The sequence below is a fragment of the Giraffa tippelskirchi genome, chromosome 6, assembly GCF_054371585.1.
Source record: "Giraffa tippelskirchi isolate mGirTip1 chromosome 6, T2T-mGirTip1v1.2.pri, whole genome shotgun sequence".
In the NCBI taxonomy this organism is placed as follows: Eukaryota; Metazoa; Chordata; class Mammalia; order Artiodactyla; family Giraffidae; genus Giraffa; species Giraffa tippelskirchi.
In genome coordinates this window covers 98474494-98491475 of record NC_137280.1, presented here as the reverse complement: position 1 = coordinate 98491475, position 16982 = coordinate 98474494, and the positions used below count along the sequence as shown (strand labels likewise).

General features: G+C 38.1%; 1 protein-coding gene and 1 long non-coding RNA gene across 4 annotated transcripts in view; one reads left to right on the top strand and one right to left on the bottom strand.

Annotated features, from left to right (window-relative positions):
* Window positions 1-16982, bottom strand: part of LOC145510062 (prolyl 4-hydroxylase subunit alpha-2-like) — a 109729-nt gene that overhangs the window by 37951 nt on the left and 54796 nt on the right. For all 3 annotated transcript variants that reach the window (XM_081500212.1, XM_081500213.1, XM_081500211.1), the window contains exons 6-8: window positions 15645-15884; window positions 8231-8427; window positions 6737-6913 (exon numbers count right to left, since the gene is read on the bottom strand). In XM_081500212.1, the coding sequence (XP_081356338.1) occupies window positions 6737-6913; window positions 8231-8427; window positions 15645-15884 (614 nt within the window). The remainder of the gene's footprint in view (window positions 1-6736; window positions 6914-8230; window positions 8428-15644; window positions 15885-16982) is intronic.
* LOC145510068 (uncharacterized) lies at window positions 11619-16541 on the top strand. Its single transcript, XR_014056659.1, has 2 exons — window positions 11619-12844; window positions 14186-16541. It is a non-coding gene; the product is annotated as an uncharacterized LOC145510068 (long non-coding RNA).

Genomic DNA, 16982 nt, shown 5'->3' with positions numbered 1-16982 from the left:
TCAAAAAAATCTCAATGAATACAGAGGAAATGTGCTCCAACATAAAAAAGGCCATATATGCGAAGTCCACAACTAACAGCATACTCAACGGTGAAAATGTCAAAGATTTTCTTCTGTAATCAAGAACAAAACAAGGATGCCCACACTCATCATTTTTATTCAATATAGCACTAGAAGTTCTAGACAGAGCAATTAGGCAAGAAGAAGAAAAGAAAGGCAGTTGGAAAAGAAGTAAAACTATCTCTATTTGCAGATACCATGATCTTTTTTTTCACTGAAGCATAGTTAATTTTTGGGCTTCCCTTGTGGCTCAGCTGGTAAAGAATCTGCCTGCAATGCGAGAGACCTGGGTTCGATCCCTGGGTTGGGAAGATCCCCTGGAGAAGGGAAAGGCTACCCACTCCAGTATTCTGACCTGGAGAATTCCATAGACTGTATAGTCCATGGGGTCACAAAGAGTTGGACACGACTGAGCGACTTTCACATAGCTAATTTACAATGCTGTGCTGGTTTCTGGTGTATAGTAAAGTGAATCAGTTATATATATATATATTCAGTTATATATGCATACATATATTTTGTCTTTTTCAAATTCTTTTCCACTATAGTTTGATATAAGATATTGAATATAGGTCCCTGTGCTATACAGTAGAACATTTTTGTTTATCTATTTCATGTACAGTAATTTCTATCTGCTAATTCCAAACTCCTAATTTATTCCTCCCCTAGTCCCCCTTAGTAACCATAAATTTGTTTTCTATGTTTCTGTTTTATAAATAAGCTCATTTGTATCATACTTTAGATTCTACATATAAGACATATTATATGATACTGTCTTTGTCTAACTTCATGTAGTATGATAATCTCTAGACCCATTCATGTTGTTGCAAATAGCATTATTTTATTCTTTTTTATGGCTGAGTAGGATTCCACTGTGTGTGTGTGTGTGCGTGTGTGTGTGTGTGTACACACACAAACTACATCTTCTTTATCCATTATCTGCCAATCAACATTTAGGCTGCTGTATTATTATTTTTTTAATGTATTTATTTTAGTTGGGGGCTAATTACTTTACAATATTGTAGTGGTTTTTGCCATACATTGACATGAATCAGCCATGGGTTTACATGTGTTCCCCATCCTGAACCCCTCTCCCACCTCCCTCCCCATCCCATCCCTCTGGGTCATCCCATTGCCCCAGCCCTGAGCATTTGTCTCATGCATCGAACCTGGAATGGTGTTCTGTTTCACATATGATAATATACATGTTTCAATGCTATTCTCTCAGAACGTCCCACCCTCACCTTCTCCCTCAGAGTCCATAAGACTGTTCTATGCACCTGTGTCTCTTATTCTGTCTCGCATATAGGGTTATCGTTACCATCTTTCAAATTTCATATATATGCATTAGTATACTGTATTGGTGTTTTTCTTTCTGGCTTACTTCACTCTGTATAATGGGCTCCAGTTTCATCCATCTCAACAGAACTGATTCAAATGTATTCTTTTTAATGGCTGAGTAATATTCCATTGTGTATATGTACCACAGCTTCCTTATCCATTCGTCTGTTGATGAACATCTAGTTCTAAATGTCCTATGGACATCTAATAACAAGTGAGATACAAAATTTTAAATATTTTTGTGTAGGATATAAGATTAATAAAACTAATATAAACAGAAATTCTTGTATTTAAATTACTAATGACACCATTCAAGATGCTCCTATTTTCTGCACTTGATAAAACATTCTTCAGTTAAGTTCAGTCACTCAGTTGTGTCCAACTCTTTGTGACCCCATGTACTGCTGCACGGAAGGCTTCCCTGTCCATTACCAACTCCCAGAGTCTACCCAAACTCATGTCCATTGAGTCAATGATGCCATCCAACCATCTCATCCTCTGTTTTCCCTTTCTTCTCTCATCTTCAATCATTCCCAGCATCAGGGTCTTTTCCAATGAGTCAGTTCTTCGCATCAGGTGGCCAAAGTATTGGAGTTTCAGTTTCAGCATCAGTCCTTCCAATGAATACTCAGGACGAATTTCCTTTAGGATTGACTGGTTGGATCTCCTTGAAGTCCAAGGGACTCTCAAGAGCCTTCTCCAACACCACAGTTCAAAAGCATCAACTCTTCGGCGCTCAGCTTTCTTTACACTCCAACTCTCGCATCTATACATGACAACTGGAAAAATCGTAGCTTTGACTAGACAGACCTTTGTTGGCAAAGTAATGTCTCTGCTTTTTAATATGCTGTCTAGGTTGGTCATAGCTTTTCTTCCAAGGAGCAAGCATTTTTTAATTTCATGGCTGCAGTCACCATCTGCACCAATTTTGGAGTCCAAAATATTCTTAGAGAAATGTTAATGTGTCTTACTATGATTATATATTTTTTTCTTTTCCCTTATATTTTTTATGATTTTTGCCTTATGTATCTTTCTTTGTTGTTAGGTGTCTAATGATTTACAATGTCTATCTTATTTGTGAATTGTACCTTTTATCATTAAAAATATTCACCTTTGTTTCATTTAAAATACATAAATTTAATTAGAAAGGGAGAAAAAAGAAAATGTGGTATTCATATATACAATGGAATATTATCCAGCCATAAAAAAGAAGGAAGTATTGCCTTCTCAAAAATATAGATAGATCTTAAGGGCATTATGCTAAATGAAATAAAGACAAATGCTGTATGATCTGATCTCACTTACATGTGGAATCTAAAAACAAAACAAAAACTCAGTAACAACAACTGAACTTGAACAAAATACAGATTAATGATTGCCAGAAGTGAAGATTAGGGGTGAGTGAAGGTGCTCAAAAGGCACAAACTTCCAGTTATAAGATAAATAAATCCTGAGGATGTAAAGTACAGCATGGTGACTATAGTTAACAACAGTGTATTGTATATTTAAAAGCTGCTAAGAGAATAAATCTTTAAAGTTCTCATCACACAAAAAATTGTAACTAAGGTGATAATGTTAACTAAAGTTACTGAGGTAATCATTTAGTAATACAAACATATATTACTGGAGATATATATAATGGATAAGGAAATGGCAATCCATTCCAGTACCCTTGCGTGGAAAATCCCATGGACAGGGGAGCCTGGTATGCTACAGTCCATGGAGTCGCAAAGAGTCGGACACGACTGAGCGACTTCACTCACTCACATATATTAAATCATGATGTTATGCAACTAAAACTAATACTATGTTATATGCCAATTATATCTCAATAAAACAACAACATTCTTAAAGGACTGTAATAGAATCTAGAGTTCCAACATCATTATATGTGAAGCCAGGATATAATAAAAAAATTACTTGACATATTAAGAACGAGGAACATGTGATCTATTCTCTAGAGAAAAGTCAGAAACAAAACCAACTCAAAGATGGGACAGATGTTGAAACTGGCAGGTAAAGATTTTTAAGCTGTTATTATACTCAAGGATGGAAAGAAAAATAATACTTGCAATTAATGAGAAGAAGAGAAATCTCAGTCAGTAAGAGTAAAGAAACTATTGAAAATTTTAGGACTTCCCTGGTAGTCCCAGTAGTTAAGAATCCGCCTGCCAATACAGGGGACACCAGTTCGATCCCTGGTTTGGGAAGATTCCACATGCTGCAGGGCAACTAAGCCACTGCACCACAACTACTGAAGCCTGCATGCCTAGAGCCTGTGCTCTACAACAAGAGCAGCCACTGCCATGAGAAGCCTGTGCACCACAATGAAGAGCAGCCTCCACAGCTAGAGAAAGTCCACACACAGCAACAAAGACCTAGCACAGCCAAAAATAAATTTAAAAATAAAAATAATAGTAAATTTGAAGGAAAGATAAAAAAGTTTAACAAAAAAGAATCTATTGAAAATTTTAGAACTGAGAATTCCCTGGTGGTTCATGGTTAGGACTCTGTGCTCTTACTGCCAAGGGCCCAGGTTTGATCCCTGGCTAAGGAACTAAAATTCTGCATGCCCTGTGGCATAGCCAAAAAAAAGAGAGTAAATTTTAGAACTGGAAAATACGATATCTGAATTTAAAACTTCACTAGATGCACTTAACATGGAAATGGAGACGACAAAGGCAGAACCACTAAGGTTGGAGGTATATCAACAGATACTATCCAATATGTAGAAAAGAGAAAATATCCAAATAAAATATTGACAAGACCTCGTGCTGTATATAAAAATTATAACCCTATAAGAATACAAAAAGAAAGAATAAGAATATCCTTTCTAACTACCAAAGGACAACCAATAACTATGATAAACTAATGAATCTGTTTTTGAAAGAAAAACTGCCTTCACTGAGCTTGTCATCTATTATCTAGAATATGAAGAAATAATTCTTCCCCAGATGACAGCAAAAAATGAAAACAAAGAAAAAACATACCAGAGATATGAGTAACTAAGGATGAATAGGTGATAAATTCTATTCCTGGGGATCTCTGAAGCTGACACAGGGTTTCATGGAAAGAGCAGAAAAGATTTCCTCTGTTTGGTCACAAGTAATATGGGTTTCATGAGTTAAATATTTGCAATCTGCTGCATATTTCATTTATGTAACCAACTTTTAAAAGCCACATATAATTAAAATAAAACTTTACAAATAAATAAAAAATTTAAACAGTTTTAAAAAAGGATCTCCTGGAGACACTAAATTAAAAGATAATATATACTGATACACTTTTCTTCGAAGAGGTCTTGGAGGACCAGATCATAAAGAATTTTGCTGAAACAGTCATTAAAAACTAACAAAATATATACAAGAGGAAAACTATCAAAACTTTGAAGAGAGACATCAAAGCAGAACAAAATAAACGGTGATTTCATGTTCATAGATAAGACTTAATACTGTCAAGATGTCAGTTCATCCTAAATTAATCTATAGATTCAATACAATCCTAATCAAAATTCTAACAAGTTATTTTGTGGATATCTACCAAGTGATCCTAAAGTTTATATGGAAAGACAAAAGACCCAGCATAGACAATACAATATTAAAAGAGAAGAACAAAGTTGGAAGATTGATACTACTTGACTCCAAAGCTACTACAAAGCTACAGTAATCAAGACAATGTGGTATTAGTGAAAGAACAATCAATCAATGGAACAGAACAGTAAGCCTAGAAACAGACCTCCATAAAAATAATCGACTCATATTTGACAAAGAAGCAAAAGCAATACAATGGAGCAAAAAGAGTCTCTCAAAAAATGGTGATGGAACAAATGGACATACATATGCAAATAATATAAATCTAGACCTTACACTCTTCACTCAATATAACTCAAAATGGATCACAGACCTAAATGTAAAACACAAAACTACAAAACTGGAAGACAACATGAGAGAAAATCCTGGTGACCCTGGGTATGGTAATGTCCTTTAAAATAGAACAACAAAGACATGATCCATGAAAGAAATGATTGATAAGGTGGACTTCATTAAAATTAAAAACTCGGCTCCAAGAAAGACAATACAAAGAGAATGAGAAAACAAGTCGCATACTGGGAGAAAATATTTGCAAAAGAGACATTTAAAAAGGACTGTTATCTAAAATATATATAATGAATTCATAAATACAACTATAAAAAAACAAAAACTCAATTAAAAAATGGACCAAAGACCTTAACAGACCCCTCAGCAAAGAGATATACAGATGGCAAGTAAGCATAAGAAAATATGTTCCACATCATATGCTATCAGGGAACTGTGAATTAAAACAATGAGATGTTAATACCATCACATACCTATTAGAATGACCAAACTCCAAGACACTGACAACATCAAATGCTGACAAGGATGTGGAACAATAGGACTCTCATCCACTGTTAATACAAATGCAAAATAATACAGATACTTGGAAAGACAGTGTGCCTATTTCTTATAAAACTAAACTTACTCTTTACACAAAACAGCAATCACATTCTTTGATATTTACCCAAAGGAGTTGAAAAGGTAATGTCCACACAAAAATCTGTGGATGTTTACAGTATCTTTATTCATAACTGCCAAAATGGGAAGAAACCAAGATGTCCTTTAGTAGATGAACAGATGAATAAACTGTAACACATTCAGACAACAAAATATTATTCAGCACTAAAATGAAATAAGCTACAAAACCATGAAAAACAAGATGGAACCTCAAATGGGTATTAGTAAATAAAAGAAACCGACCTGTGATGGCTACATACTGTATATTCCAACTATATAGCACTTGAGAAAAAGCAAAGCTATGGAAACAATAAAAATATCAGTGGCTGCTGGGAAGAGTGGGGGCAAAGATGCACAGTCAGAACACAGAAGATTTTTAGGACAGTGAAATTCTCTGTATTAGATTATAATGATGGATATAGGTCATGAGACATTTGTCCAACCCTATAAAGTACAACATCAAGACTGAACCCTTTACCCATAGGTTAACTAAGGAATTTCAGGGGATTATGATATGTCAATCAATATAGGTTCATCCTTAATGAAAATGTACAACTCTGGTGAGTGATGTTGATAATGAGGGAGGCTATGTATGTGTCAGAGCAAGGGGTATATGGGGAATCATTGTACCTTCCTCTCAATTTTATTGTAAACTTAAAACTACTCTAAAAAAAATAAAATCTTTGAAAAAAAAAAGCAATCTGCTATTAGCTTTTCCCTTAAATGTCCCCCAAATACGGACAGCAAGGTAAGTCCAAGGAGGTAACAGAGGGAAATGTGCTAAGTACCAAATAAGAACTTACTCTGGGTTTTGCAATCTCCTTGATCTTCCTGATTTCCTCATCAGACATGACATCGTAGAACCTGACGATGTGTGGGCTGTCCCATTCATCCTCCTCTTTGAAGGGGGCGATGACCAGCTGGGGCGTCCTGTTGCCATAATGGTACCTACAGAAAAGCCTCTTCCGCCTCTGTGGTGTCTGGGAAGCACAGAGCAACAAGTCTATGTTCCAGGCTCCTCAGTCTGCAGGTACCAGCCTCACTCCTTAGGTCTACCTCCTCCCTCTTCCCTCAGAAAGGAAAAAAAAATGCATAATGGAACACAAATCATTCAATATCTTCTCTGTCAGGAACATCCTTTCTCACATTACAAGCCCTTAGAGGGAAGTCACTCTTATACTGGACTTAAAAAACAGTGACAATTCACCTTAAATGGGTTTGGAAAAAAGAGTCTTTTTCTTCTATCCAACTTCCCATAATGCCCAGGGGTGATCAGCTCACTTCTGTGACTGAACCCTTTAATGGTCTGTTCTCTGTGGCCTGGCTACTCATGCTATGACCCATGGACCAGTATCAGTTGGGAGATGGTTAGAAATACAGAATCTCAGGTTCTAACTCAGTATTACTGAATTAGAATCTGCATTTTAACAACATCCCAGGTGATTCCCACGCACATTAGATTTTGAGACACTAACAAAGTCCAAGATCTACCCATGATCCACCTGGCCCTCCATGAGCCTGCCTACATTAAAATTCTGAATATTATACCTTATTTTCTCAAATATTATGCTCTACTAATATAAAAAATGTTTGCTATTTCCAAAATATAGGATAATTTTTCTCACTGTACACTTGTTCATGGTATAGTCTCAGCCTAAAACTTCCTTTATTACATTGTTCACCTGGTAACCTAGTCTAGGAGTCCTTTACCTGTGAACCTTACCACTTTCTGTCCTAGAGTTAATAACCTTTTGTTGTATGTTGCTACCAAATCTTGTACATACCACTACTGTACTAAAACTACTTATTTATATTTTAAATTTTCCTTTAATAGACTACATATTTCTGTAACAGGGCCATACATTATTCATTTCTGCTTAATTTCTTCCACATGAATGTAATAAAAAATATTCATAATAGTCTTAATGCCTAACATGTAATTAGCCATCAATTAAAATAAGTGTTTGATATAATTATAAGACTGAAAAAGACCCAGTGGTGTACTCAAGGGGCAGGTTCAAGAACTAAAATATCTTCTCAACTAAATCTGGCCTTCCAAAGTCGAAAGTCCCCAGTATTCATATGGCCAGGTGATCTAAAGGTCTCCAAGTACGCTGCTGCTACTGCTAAGTTGCTTCAGTCGTGTCCAACTCTTCGCGACCCCATGGACTGCAGCCTACCATGCTCCTCCGTCCATGGGGTTTTCAGGCACGAGTACTGGAGTGGGTTGCCATTGCCTTCTCCCCAAGTACGCTAAGCACCCCTTATAACCCCAATGACTCCCTTTCCCATCTTACGAGTTTGATACCCTCTCCACGGCAGAGGCTTTCATAGCTCTCAAGGGTTTGCTTATAATCCAGAGTATCCTGAGGAGAACTGTTCAGTGTCTCCTGCTTGGTATCTGATTCTTCATTCCCAAGGTTTCCTGCCCTTTCTTCCTCCAACAACTTCACAAAGTATGGCAGATTCAACTGGGCTTGTTTATGAGAGGAGTCTGGACAAAGGAAAGCAAATAGTTAATCATCAGGGAGATCTTTCAGAGAAGCTCTGCAATTCTTCTCCTTCAAACGACACTGATAAACCAGTATGTAATTTGAACACTGTCCAGAATTAGAATTAAGAGAGAAATAAAAACTGGTACGGAGACAATCCACCCCCCTGTGCCTCACTCACCAGTTCCAAGGGACCTAGTACAGACAGGCAACCAGTGGTCCTGCCTCACACTCACAACTCATTTTTATGCTGAGTACATCTGCTTCCTAATGCATTTTCATTACAATGTTATATATCACATGCTGTTATATAAATATACAATTAGAATGTAGACTAGAGTTCCAGATAACTTCCACAAGCATCATCATCTCATGGGCCCTCACAATATCCAAGAAAGAAGGATTTTTGTCCCCATTCCTCAGGAAAGAATACCAAGACCCAGAATAAACAATGAACCTGGGTCAAGATCATATAGAAAAAAATAAGCAAATCAGAACTAGAACCCAGATGTTTAACTCTGTGGCTCTTATCAAAAATACTCAAAAAAATTTACAAGGCTTATCTCACATAACAGTCATGAAGGACACTCCCATGTTAGCCAGTCAATGAAAGAGTTCTGGCAATAATGTCAACAAAAGAAAGATTTTACGAACCTGAGTCATGGCAGCAAAGTCTAGAGTGTGAAATCTTACCAAGCTTATTAATATAAATCAGGTGTGGTATGATAATATAAATGCCCTTTTCAAAATAAAACATTACAGTCAAATTAGATATAGCCCTTTGGTCATCCTAGAGTAATTATGAATCCAGAATTGAAATATTTTTCACTAAGCTCTCACAGTCCTGTGAACAGTTATCATGTTACTTTCTATAATCCATTGACTTTATCTGTTAACATGTCTAATCTCCCACTACCATCCCCAAACTACCTTAAGATATTCTGGGAATAGGCCACACATATTTAAGTCTTTTGCCCAGTACAGCATCTAGCATGTAAAAGACCTTTGTAAGTTTGCTGAATTTAGTAACAATAAAATGACTCTGCAATATCCCCATCTGTTGGTAGTCTTTATGCCAAGACATCTCCCTGAAAACAAAGGGAATACACCACCTGTCAAGGAGCTCTTTCCACTTTTTGGCAATTATCTTGAGTTTCTCTTCAAACAGAACCCAAGAGTATCTGGCTGCATATTCTTCTCATGTGATCTAGGGCTAACTCTAAGGGCCACAGAGAACAAAAATAATCAATTCCTCTAATTCTTCAGTTAATCTTTTCTTCCTCCAATAATTCCAATTATTTGTTAAGATTCTGACACTGATTCTAATTTTTGAGTTTTCTGACATGACCAAGCAATTCTCTGACAGCTGCTGAGTGTTCTACTATTTAACTCAATTCTGGCACTATCCATCTGAAGATAGGGTCAGATCCCATAGGCTAAGGGTTCAGTCCCACAACACAGTCTCCTACCCCTACCTCTACTTCAGTGGCCAATTGCTGTTCAATTGCTGAGTCATGTCTGACTCTTTGCAACCCCATGGATAGTTTCCTTGTCCTTCGCTATCTCCTAGAGTTTGCTCAAACTCATGTCCATTGAGTTGGTGACGCCATCCAACAATCTCATCCTCTGTCGCCCCCTTCTCCTCCTGCCCTTAATCTTTTCCCAACATCAGTGTCTTTTCCAGAGTCGGCTCTTCACATCAGGTGGCCAAAGTATTGGAGTTTCAGTTTTAGCATCAGTCCTTGCAATGAATATTCAAGGTTGATTTCCTTTAGGATTGACTGGTTTGAACCTCTTGCAGTCCAAGGAACTCTCAAGAGTCTTCTCCAGCACCACAATTCAAAAGCATCGATTCTTTGGCACTCAGCCCTCTTTATGGTCCAATTTTCACATCTGTACATGACTACTGGAAAAACCATAGCTTTGACTATATGGACCTTTGTTGATGTCTCTGCTTTTTAATACACTGTCTAGGCTTGTCACAGCTTGTCTTCCAAGGAGCTTTCCAAGTGTCTTTTAATTTCATGGCTGCAGTCACCGTACGCAGTGATTTTGGAATCCAAAAAAATAAAATCTGTCACTGTTTTCACTTTTCCCCCATCTATTTGCCATGAAGTGATGGGACTGGATACCATGATCTGCTTTTTGAAAGCTGAGTTTTAAGCCAGTTTTTTCACTCTCCTCTTTCACTCTCAAGAAGCTCTTTAGTTCCTCTTCACTTTCTGCCATTAGAGTATTATCATGTGCATATCTGAGGTTGTTGATATTTCTCCCGGCAATATTGACTCCAGCTTGCAATTCATCCAGTCAGGCCTTTCGCATGATGTACTCTGCATAGAAGTTACAGGGTGAAATAATCACGGTGACAATATAGGGCCTTGTCATACTCCTTTCCCAATTGTGAACCAGTCCATTTTTCCATGCCCGGTTCTAACTGTTGTTTTTTAACCTGCATACAGGTTTCTCAGGAGACAGGTAAGCTGATCTGGTATGCCCATCTCCAGAAGAATTTTGCCCAGTTTGTTGTGATCCACACAGTCAAAGGCTTTAGCATAGTCAATGAAGCAGAAGTACATGTTTTTTCTGGAATTCCCTTGCTCTTTCTATGATCCAACAGATGCTGGTAATTTGAGCTTTGGTTCCTCTGCCTTTTCTAAACCCAGTTTGCACATCTGGAAGTTCTCAATTCACTTACTGCTGAAGCCGAGCTTGAAGGATTTTGATCATTACCTTGATAGCATGTGAAATGAGTGTAATTGTACAGTAGTTTGAACATTCTTTGGCACTGCCCTTCTTTAGGACTGGAATGAAAACTGACCTTTTCCAGTCCTGTGACCACAGATGGGTTTTCCAAATTTGCTGGTGTACTGAGCTCAGCACTTTAACAGTAGCACCTTTTAGGATTTTAAATGGTTCAGCTGGAATTCCATCACGTCCACTAGCTTTGTTCATAGTAATGTTTCCTAAGGCCCACTTGACTTCACACTCCAAGATGTCTGGCTCTAGGTGAGTGATCACACCATCATGGTTATTCTGGTCATTAAGATCTTTTTTGTACAGTTCTGTGTATTCTTGCCACCTCTTCTTATCTTCTGCATCTCTTAGGTCCATACCGTTTCTGTCCTTTATTGTGCCTATCTTTGCATGAAATGCTCCCTTGGTATCTCCAATTCTAGTCTTTCCCATTCTATTGTTTTCCTCTATTTCTTTGCATTGTTCACTTAAGAAGGCTTTCTTACCTCTCCCTGCTATTCTTTGGAACTCTGCACTCAGTTGGATATATCTTTCCTTTCTCCTTTGCCTTTCACTTCTCTTCTTTTCTCAGCTATTTGTAAACCCTCCTCAACCACTTTACCTTCTTGCATTTCTTTTTCTTTGAGATAGTTTTAGTCACTACCTTCTGTACAATGTTATGAACTTCCATCCATAGTTCTTCAGGCACTCTGTCTACCAGATCTAATCCCCTGAATCTATTCATTACCTCCACTGTTGGTGCTTCTGATTACTGGCTGTGGATTGGAGGTTCCAATGACTCTCTCCATGGGTTTGCTTAATTTGTTAGAGCAGCCCAAAGAACTCAGAAAAACATGTTACCAAGTAGATTACCAATTTACAACTTATGAACAGATAAAAGATATGCATAAGGCAAAGTATGTGGCATGGGGTGTAGAACTTCCATGCTCTTTGGTCTTGCCACTCTCTCAGCATCTCCACGTGTTCACCAGTCTGGAAGCTCTCTGTGCCCCATCCTTTGGGTTGTTATGGAAGCATCATTATATAGGCAGTTTGATTAAATCATTGGCTATTGTTAGTCAATTTAACCTCTAGTCCCTCTCCTCTTTCCTGGAGGTCAGAAAAGTTTCAACTTTCAAATCACAGGGCTCGTTCCCCTGGAAAGCAGCTCTCATCTTTAGGTTAGCTGAAAGTTTTCCAAAAGTCACCTTATTAACATAACAAAGATATCTTTATGCCTCTCATCACTTAGGAAATTTGATTTTTGGAGCTTTGTCCCAGGAACAGGGAGAAACCCAAATACATAGAACTTATTATAAGTCACAATATCACATTCACTCAATACAGATCAAATTAAGTGTTTAGCACTATACTGGAGTTTGAAAACGCAAAACTGGCAAAAAAAAAAAAAAAAGAAAAGAAAAACTATTATTTCTAAAGTCTTTGCTTTAGAAATAAAATTTGCCTGTCATTGGTAAACAAAGGATATTGTAGCCGTCAAGACATTACATTATAACCACCCAAAAGATGAGCCTTGAGGGAACCCAGGATGGAAACAGATTACCTGCCATTTAGAAATCATCAGATTGCAGCTGTCCCTGAGGGTGCAGCTTGGGGAAAGTCATGATGAGAAAACACAGGATACTGGCCCCATATACCTGAGGTTCGTATCAAGGAATGATTTCAGTGAGCCCAGACTCTTGCATCTTCCAATATTCAGAAAAGTGCTAAAAGCCTTAACTTGAGATATCTGGTTTTCTTTGCTTAACAATAATCTTTTGATGTTTCAACTACTTGACCTTTGTTCTGCTGACTTAAAAAATGCACCAACGTGAGAGTTGTGAGTTAAGTTTTATTTGGGGCAAAATGAAGACTATAGTCTGAGAGACAGCATTTCAGATAGCTCTGAGAAACTGCTCCAAACAGGTAGGGGGAAGGTCAGCATATATGTGATTTGGGAGCAGACATCATCATGAAGAAATGTGCTTTTCTAGACATGAGAAGATGCAACAATTGAGCTCATAGAATCAGTTCCTGAAAATATAAAACTATTTGAAGACCTGTTCTGCCAATTTTTTCAGAGCACGGAATGCCTCCTCCCTGATCTCCTTCCTGAACTCCCTTCAGCAGATGTTGAAGGTCAGCAGCTGCAGCAGCATGTGTGATTTAATCCTTGTAGAGGTAGACAGGAAGTGTACATGGCAAGTGCCAACTGGTAGCTAACATTTGTAAAAACTCCTATATATCCTGGCTCCCCCTTCTCCTCCTTGTAACAGTTTTCTCAGCACTATCTGAGATGCTGTCTCCCAGGATTGAAGTTAAAATAATGTGTGCCCAATAAAACTCTCAATTTTTAGGTTGTGTATTTAAAAAAAAATTTTTTTATCTATTTGGCTGCAATGGGTCTTAATTGAGGTATGCGGTATCTTCAGTTTTCACAGAGACAGGCAGGATCTTTAGATGTAGCGTGTGGGATCTAGCTCCTTGATCAGGGATTGAACCCAGGCCCTCGGAACTGGGAGTTTGGAATCTTAGCCACTGGATTATCACAAGGTAGTCCTTTAGGTTGTGCTGTTTTTTTTCTGTTGACAGCTTATTGGGGAAAACAATTTAATAAAGGCAATAGAGATGTAAATGAACTACTAAAATAAAACATAATAAACTTCTATGGTGAAGGGAATTACAGGCTACTATGGAACTTGTAGAAGGGAAGAGGAGAATGTCAGAACAGATTTATCAGAACAGAGAATGCCTCAGTTATGAGTCCTCTTACTTAAGGATTGATTATGCCTGAGAAATAAAATATTGACTGCTGTATCGGTAAACAAAGGATGTTGCCGTCATCAGTGATTGTAGTCACCATGGATGGTGAGCCCTGAGGGAGTTCACAATGGAAACAAGGAATACTGACCATCAGCAACCATTAGACTGCAGCCACCATCAATGCTATAGCCTGAAGAAACTTGGCATGAGAAAATGGGATACTGGCCTAGATAACTGATGTGCCTATCAAAGGAATGATTTCAGTGGGCCCAGACTCCCATTTCTCCATTCACAGAAAAGCACTAAACTCTTTAACTTAAAGTATATAGTCTTCTTTTATGAACAGGAGCTTCTTGGGAATTTCCTGGCAGTCCAGTGGTTAGGACATGGTGCTTTCACAGCTGAAGGTTGGGGTTTGATCCCTGGTTGCGGAACTATGACCCCACAAGCCATGTGGTACAGCCAAAAAAAAACCCCCAAAAGAGTAGCTTGTACATGTTGTTGCTGCAAAAATTCCCATATAGCCTGGCTTCTCCTTCTTCCTTTCTGGAACAGTTTTCTCAGCATGTATCTGAGAGGCTGTCTCCCAGGCTTGAAGTTCTAAGAATGTCCACCAAATAAAATATTACTCTCAACTTTCAGGTTTTGTGTTTCTTTCCAGTCGACATGTCCCAGTAGAATTCTTTGTTTTACCTCTTATAACTTACCTCCATCAAATTTATACATGCCTATATTTTAAATACAAATATTTATTGAAAGCTTAATTTAAAAAAATGGAACCACCTATTCCCCCACACCTCCTTTCCATTCACATGTCTCAAAAGTGGCCACTTTCTTCAGTTGTTCCCTTTCACATTTTATTGCTAAATTTATGCATCAGAAAATGATTAGTTTATCATAAGACCTAAGTTATCATAGAGAGACTGGAAAAACAAGAAGTTTCTATAGCAAAGATGTCTTCAAGAAGACAATGCATTAACTGATTATGACCATACCAAAACACATAGACATTTTCACTGTTACACAGAGCTCTTTAGTGAATTTCCACTACCATATGAAGGCTAACTAATTGTTCATCAACCTGCTTCATGCTCCTGGAAACAGAGAAACTTTGTATTTTCCAAGCCTCCCTTGAAATGAGACGGGGGCCATGATAGCTCTGACAAGAGAATGTGGACAGAAGTGACGGATGCCACTTATAGGCCTGGCCTATAACATGTATCATGAAATCCTTCACACAGCTAGCATGAAGGGACTCCAAAACAGCAGAGTCATTCTGGAGTAGAAAAGAAAAAAAAAAAAAAACCTCAGTTTTTTCTGGAAGGGGGGCCATGCCACACAACTTGCGGGATCTTAGCTCCCCCACCAGGCATTGAACTCAGGCCCCCTGCAGTGGTAGTGCAGCGTTCTAACCACTAGACTGCCACGGAATTCCCTAGAAAAAAAAATCTAAATTCTTGAGTAAACATTTAGAAAAGCCACCTAACCTGCAGGAGGACTCTGCATGGATGAAAAGTAAAATTTTATACCTTTCTTGTCTTAAAGATTCAGGAGTTTATTTGTTACCATAGTGTAGTCTTCCCTGATTAACACAATTGAGTCACAAGAACTCTATGGAATATTCCACCCAAGGCCAGGGGAGGTGGGTCAGTTGGTAAGGGGGATGAAGGAGCAGATCAACACAGAGCAAATTACTTGCTTTCCTAGCTCCCAAGGGTATTACCAAGAGAAAGCAGCTGATGGGTGAAGTCCACTGCCCTGTACAGGTCCCCAAGCTGGAAGCTGATATCACTGAGATGGTCCAGGACTTGAATCTTGGAGATAGTGCTATGCTCCCCTGCATTCAGTTGCTTTAGCGCTTGCTGCATCCAAAGCATTGAATGGTGAAGGTCGCTGATGCCGAGGGCTGTCTGGCCCAGCCTGAAGCAATCACCAACACTCAGAGTAGAACGATACTTGGTTCCTAGAAGCAAGAAGAACCATGATATTCCTGATAAAGGACACAAAGGGTGATCATTGAGGTCAATAAAGAGATCATTCACCCACTCTATTTCCACTATCCAAATACAACCAGTCTTAAGGTGTTTCCCTTCATATTTTATTTCTGAGTACATGCTTCAGAAAATGATCAGATTATTTTTATAACTATGTTTGGTTAAGATAAGGGATTTACCCCATAGAAGACACTGAAATGAGTTCCCACAGACTATCTTATTAGTAGGAACATACTTTATTTTTTAAAACATAAGGCAGTATGGGGAGAATAAGCATGAATCAGGAGATCTAGGCAGGTTCTAATAAAAGATAATATAAGAATGAGACACCAATAAAAGCTATATTTGATGAAGCAGGTGTAGACTTTAAAAAATATTCACAATCTAGAAGTTGAGAGTTATGTTTTATTCAAATTTTTAGGACTTAAAGTCCGGGAGGCAGCACTTCAAGTAACCCCGAGAGAACTGCTCCAAGGAGGAGAGGAAGGGGAGCCAGGTTATATAACAGTTTTTCAACAGGGCAGGTAACGTGCATGTCAAAAAAAAATTACTGTTAATTAAAGGAAAAGTAGGTATCTCAAGTTAAGGAATTTAGCACTTTTCTATGTTTGGGAAGATGCAAGAGTCTGGACTCACTGAAATCATTCCTTTGATATGCACCTCACTTATCTAAGGCCAGTATCCTATGTTTTCAAATCCTGAGTTTCCTCAGGTCTCACTGGCTCTTGTTGGAGGGCCACAATCACTGATGATTGTGACATCTTTGTTTACTGATATGGCAGGAAATATGCCATTTCTTACCAAGTTTTGCAAGTCATCTGCCTATTATACCAACTACACCCAGGCATAACTTTCAATTTCTCTTCTACTTCCTAAAATCAGATCCCAGTTTCCTAGAAAGAACATGAAGTGTTTCTGGTTTTTATCTCCTAAATTCTCATGAAAGGTGCAGAGTTCTCAGAACACCTCACAGCCACATGAGGTGGCTAAAAGGCAAAAAGTAGCTTCTTCCTCTGTATTTCTCAAGTCCTACAGGAAAAAAATTGCAAGTTCTAAAGGCAAGAAAA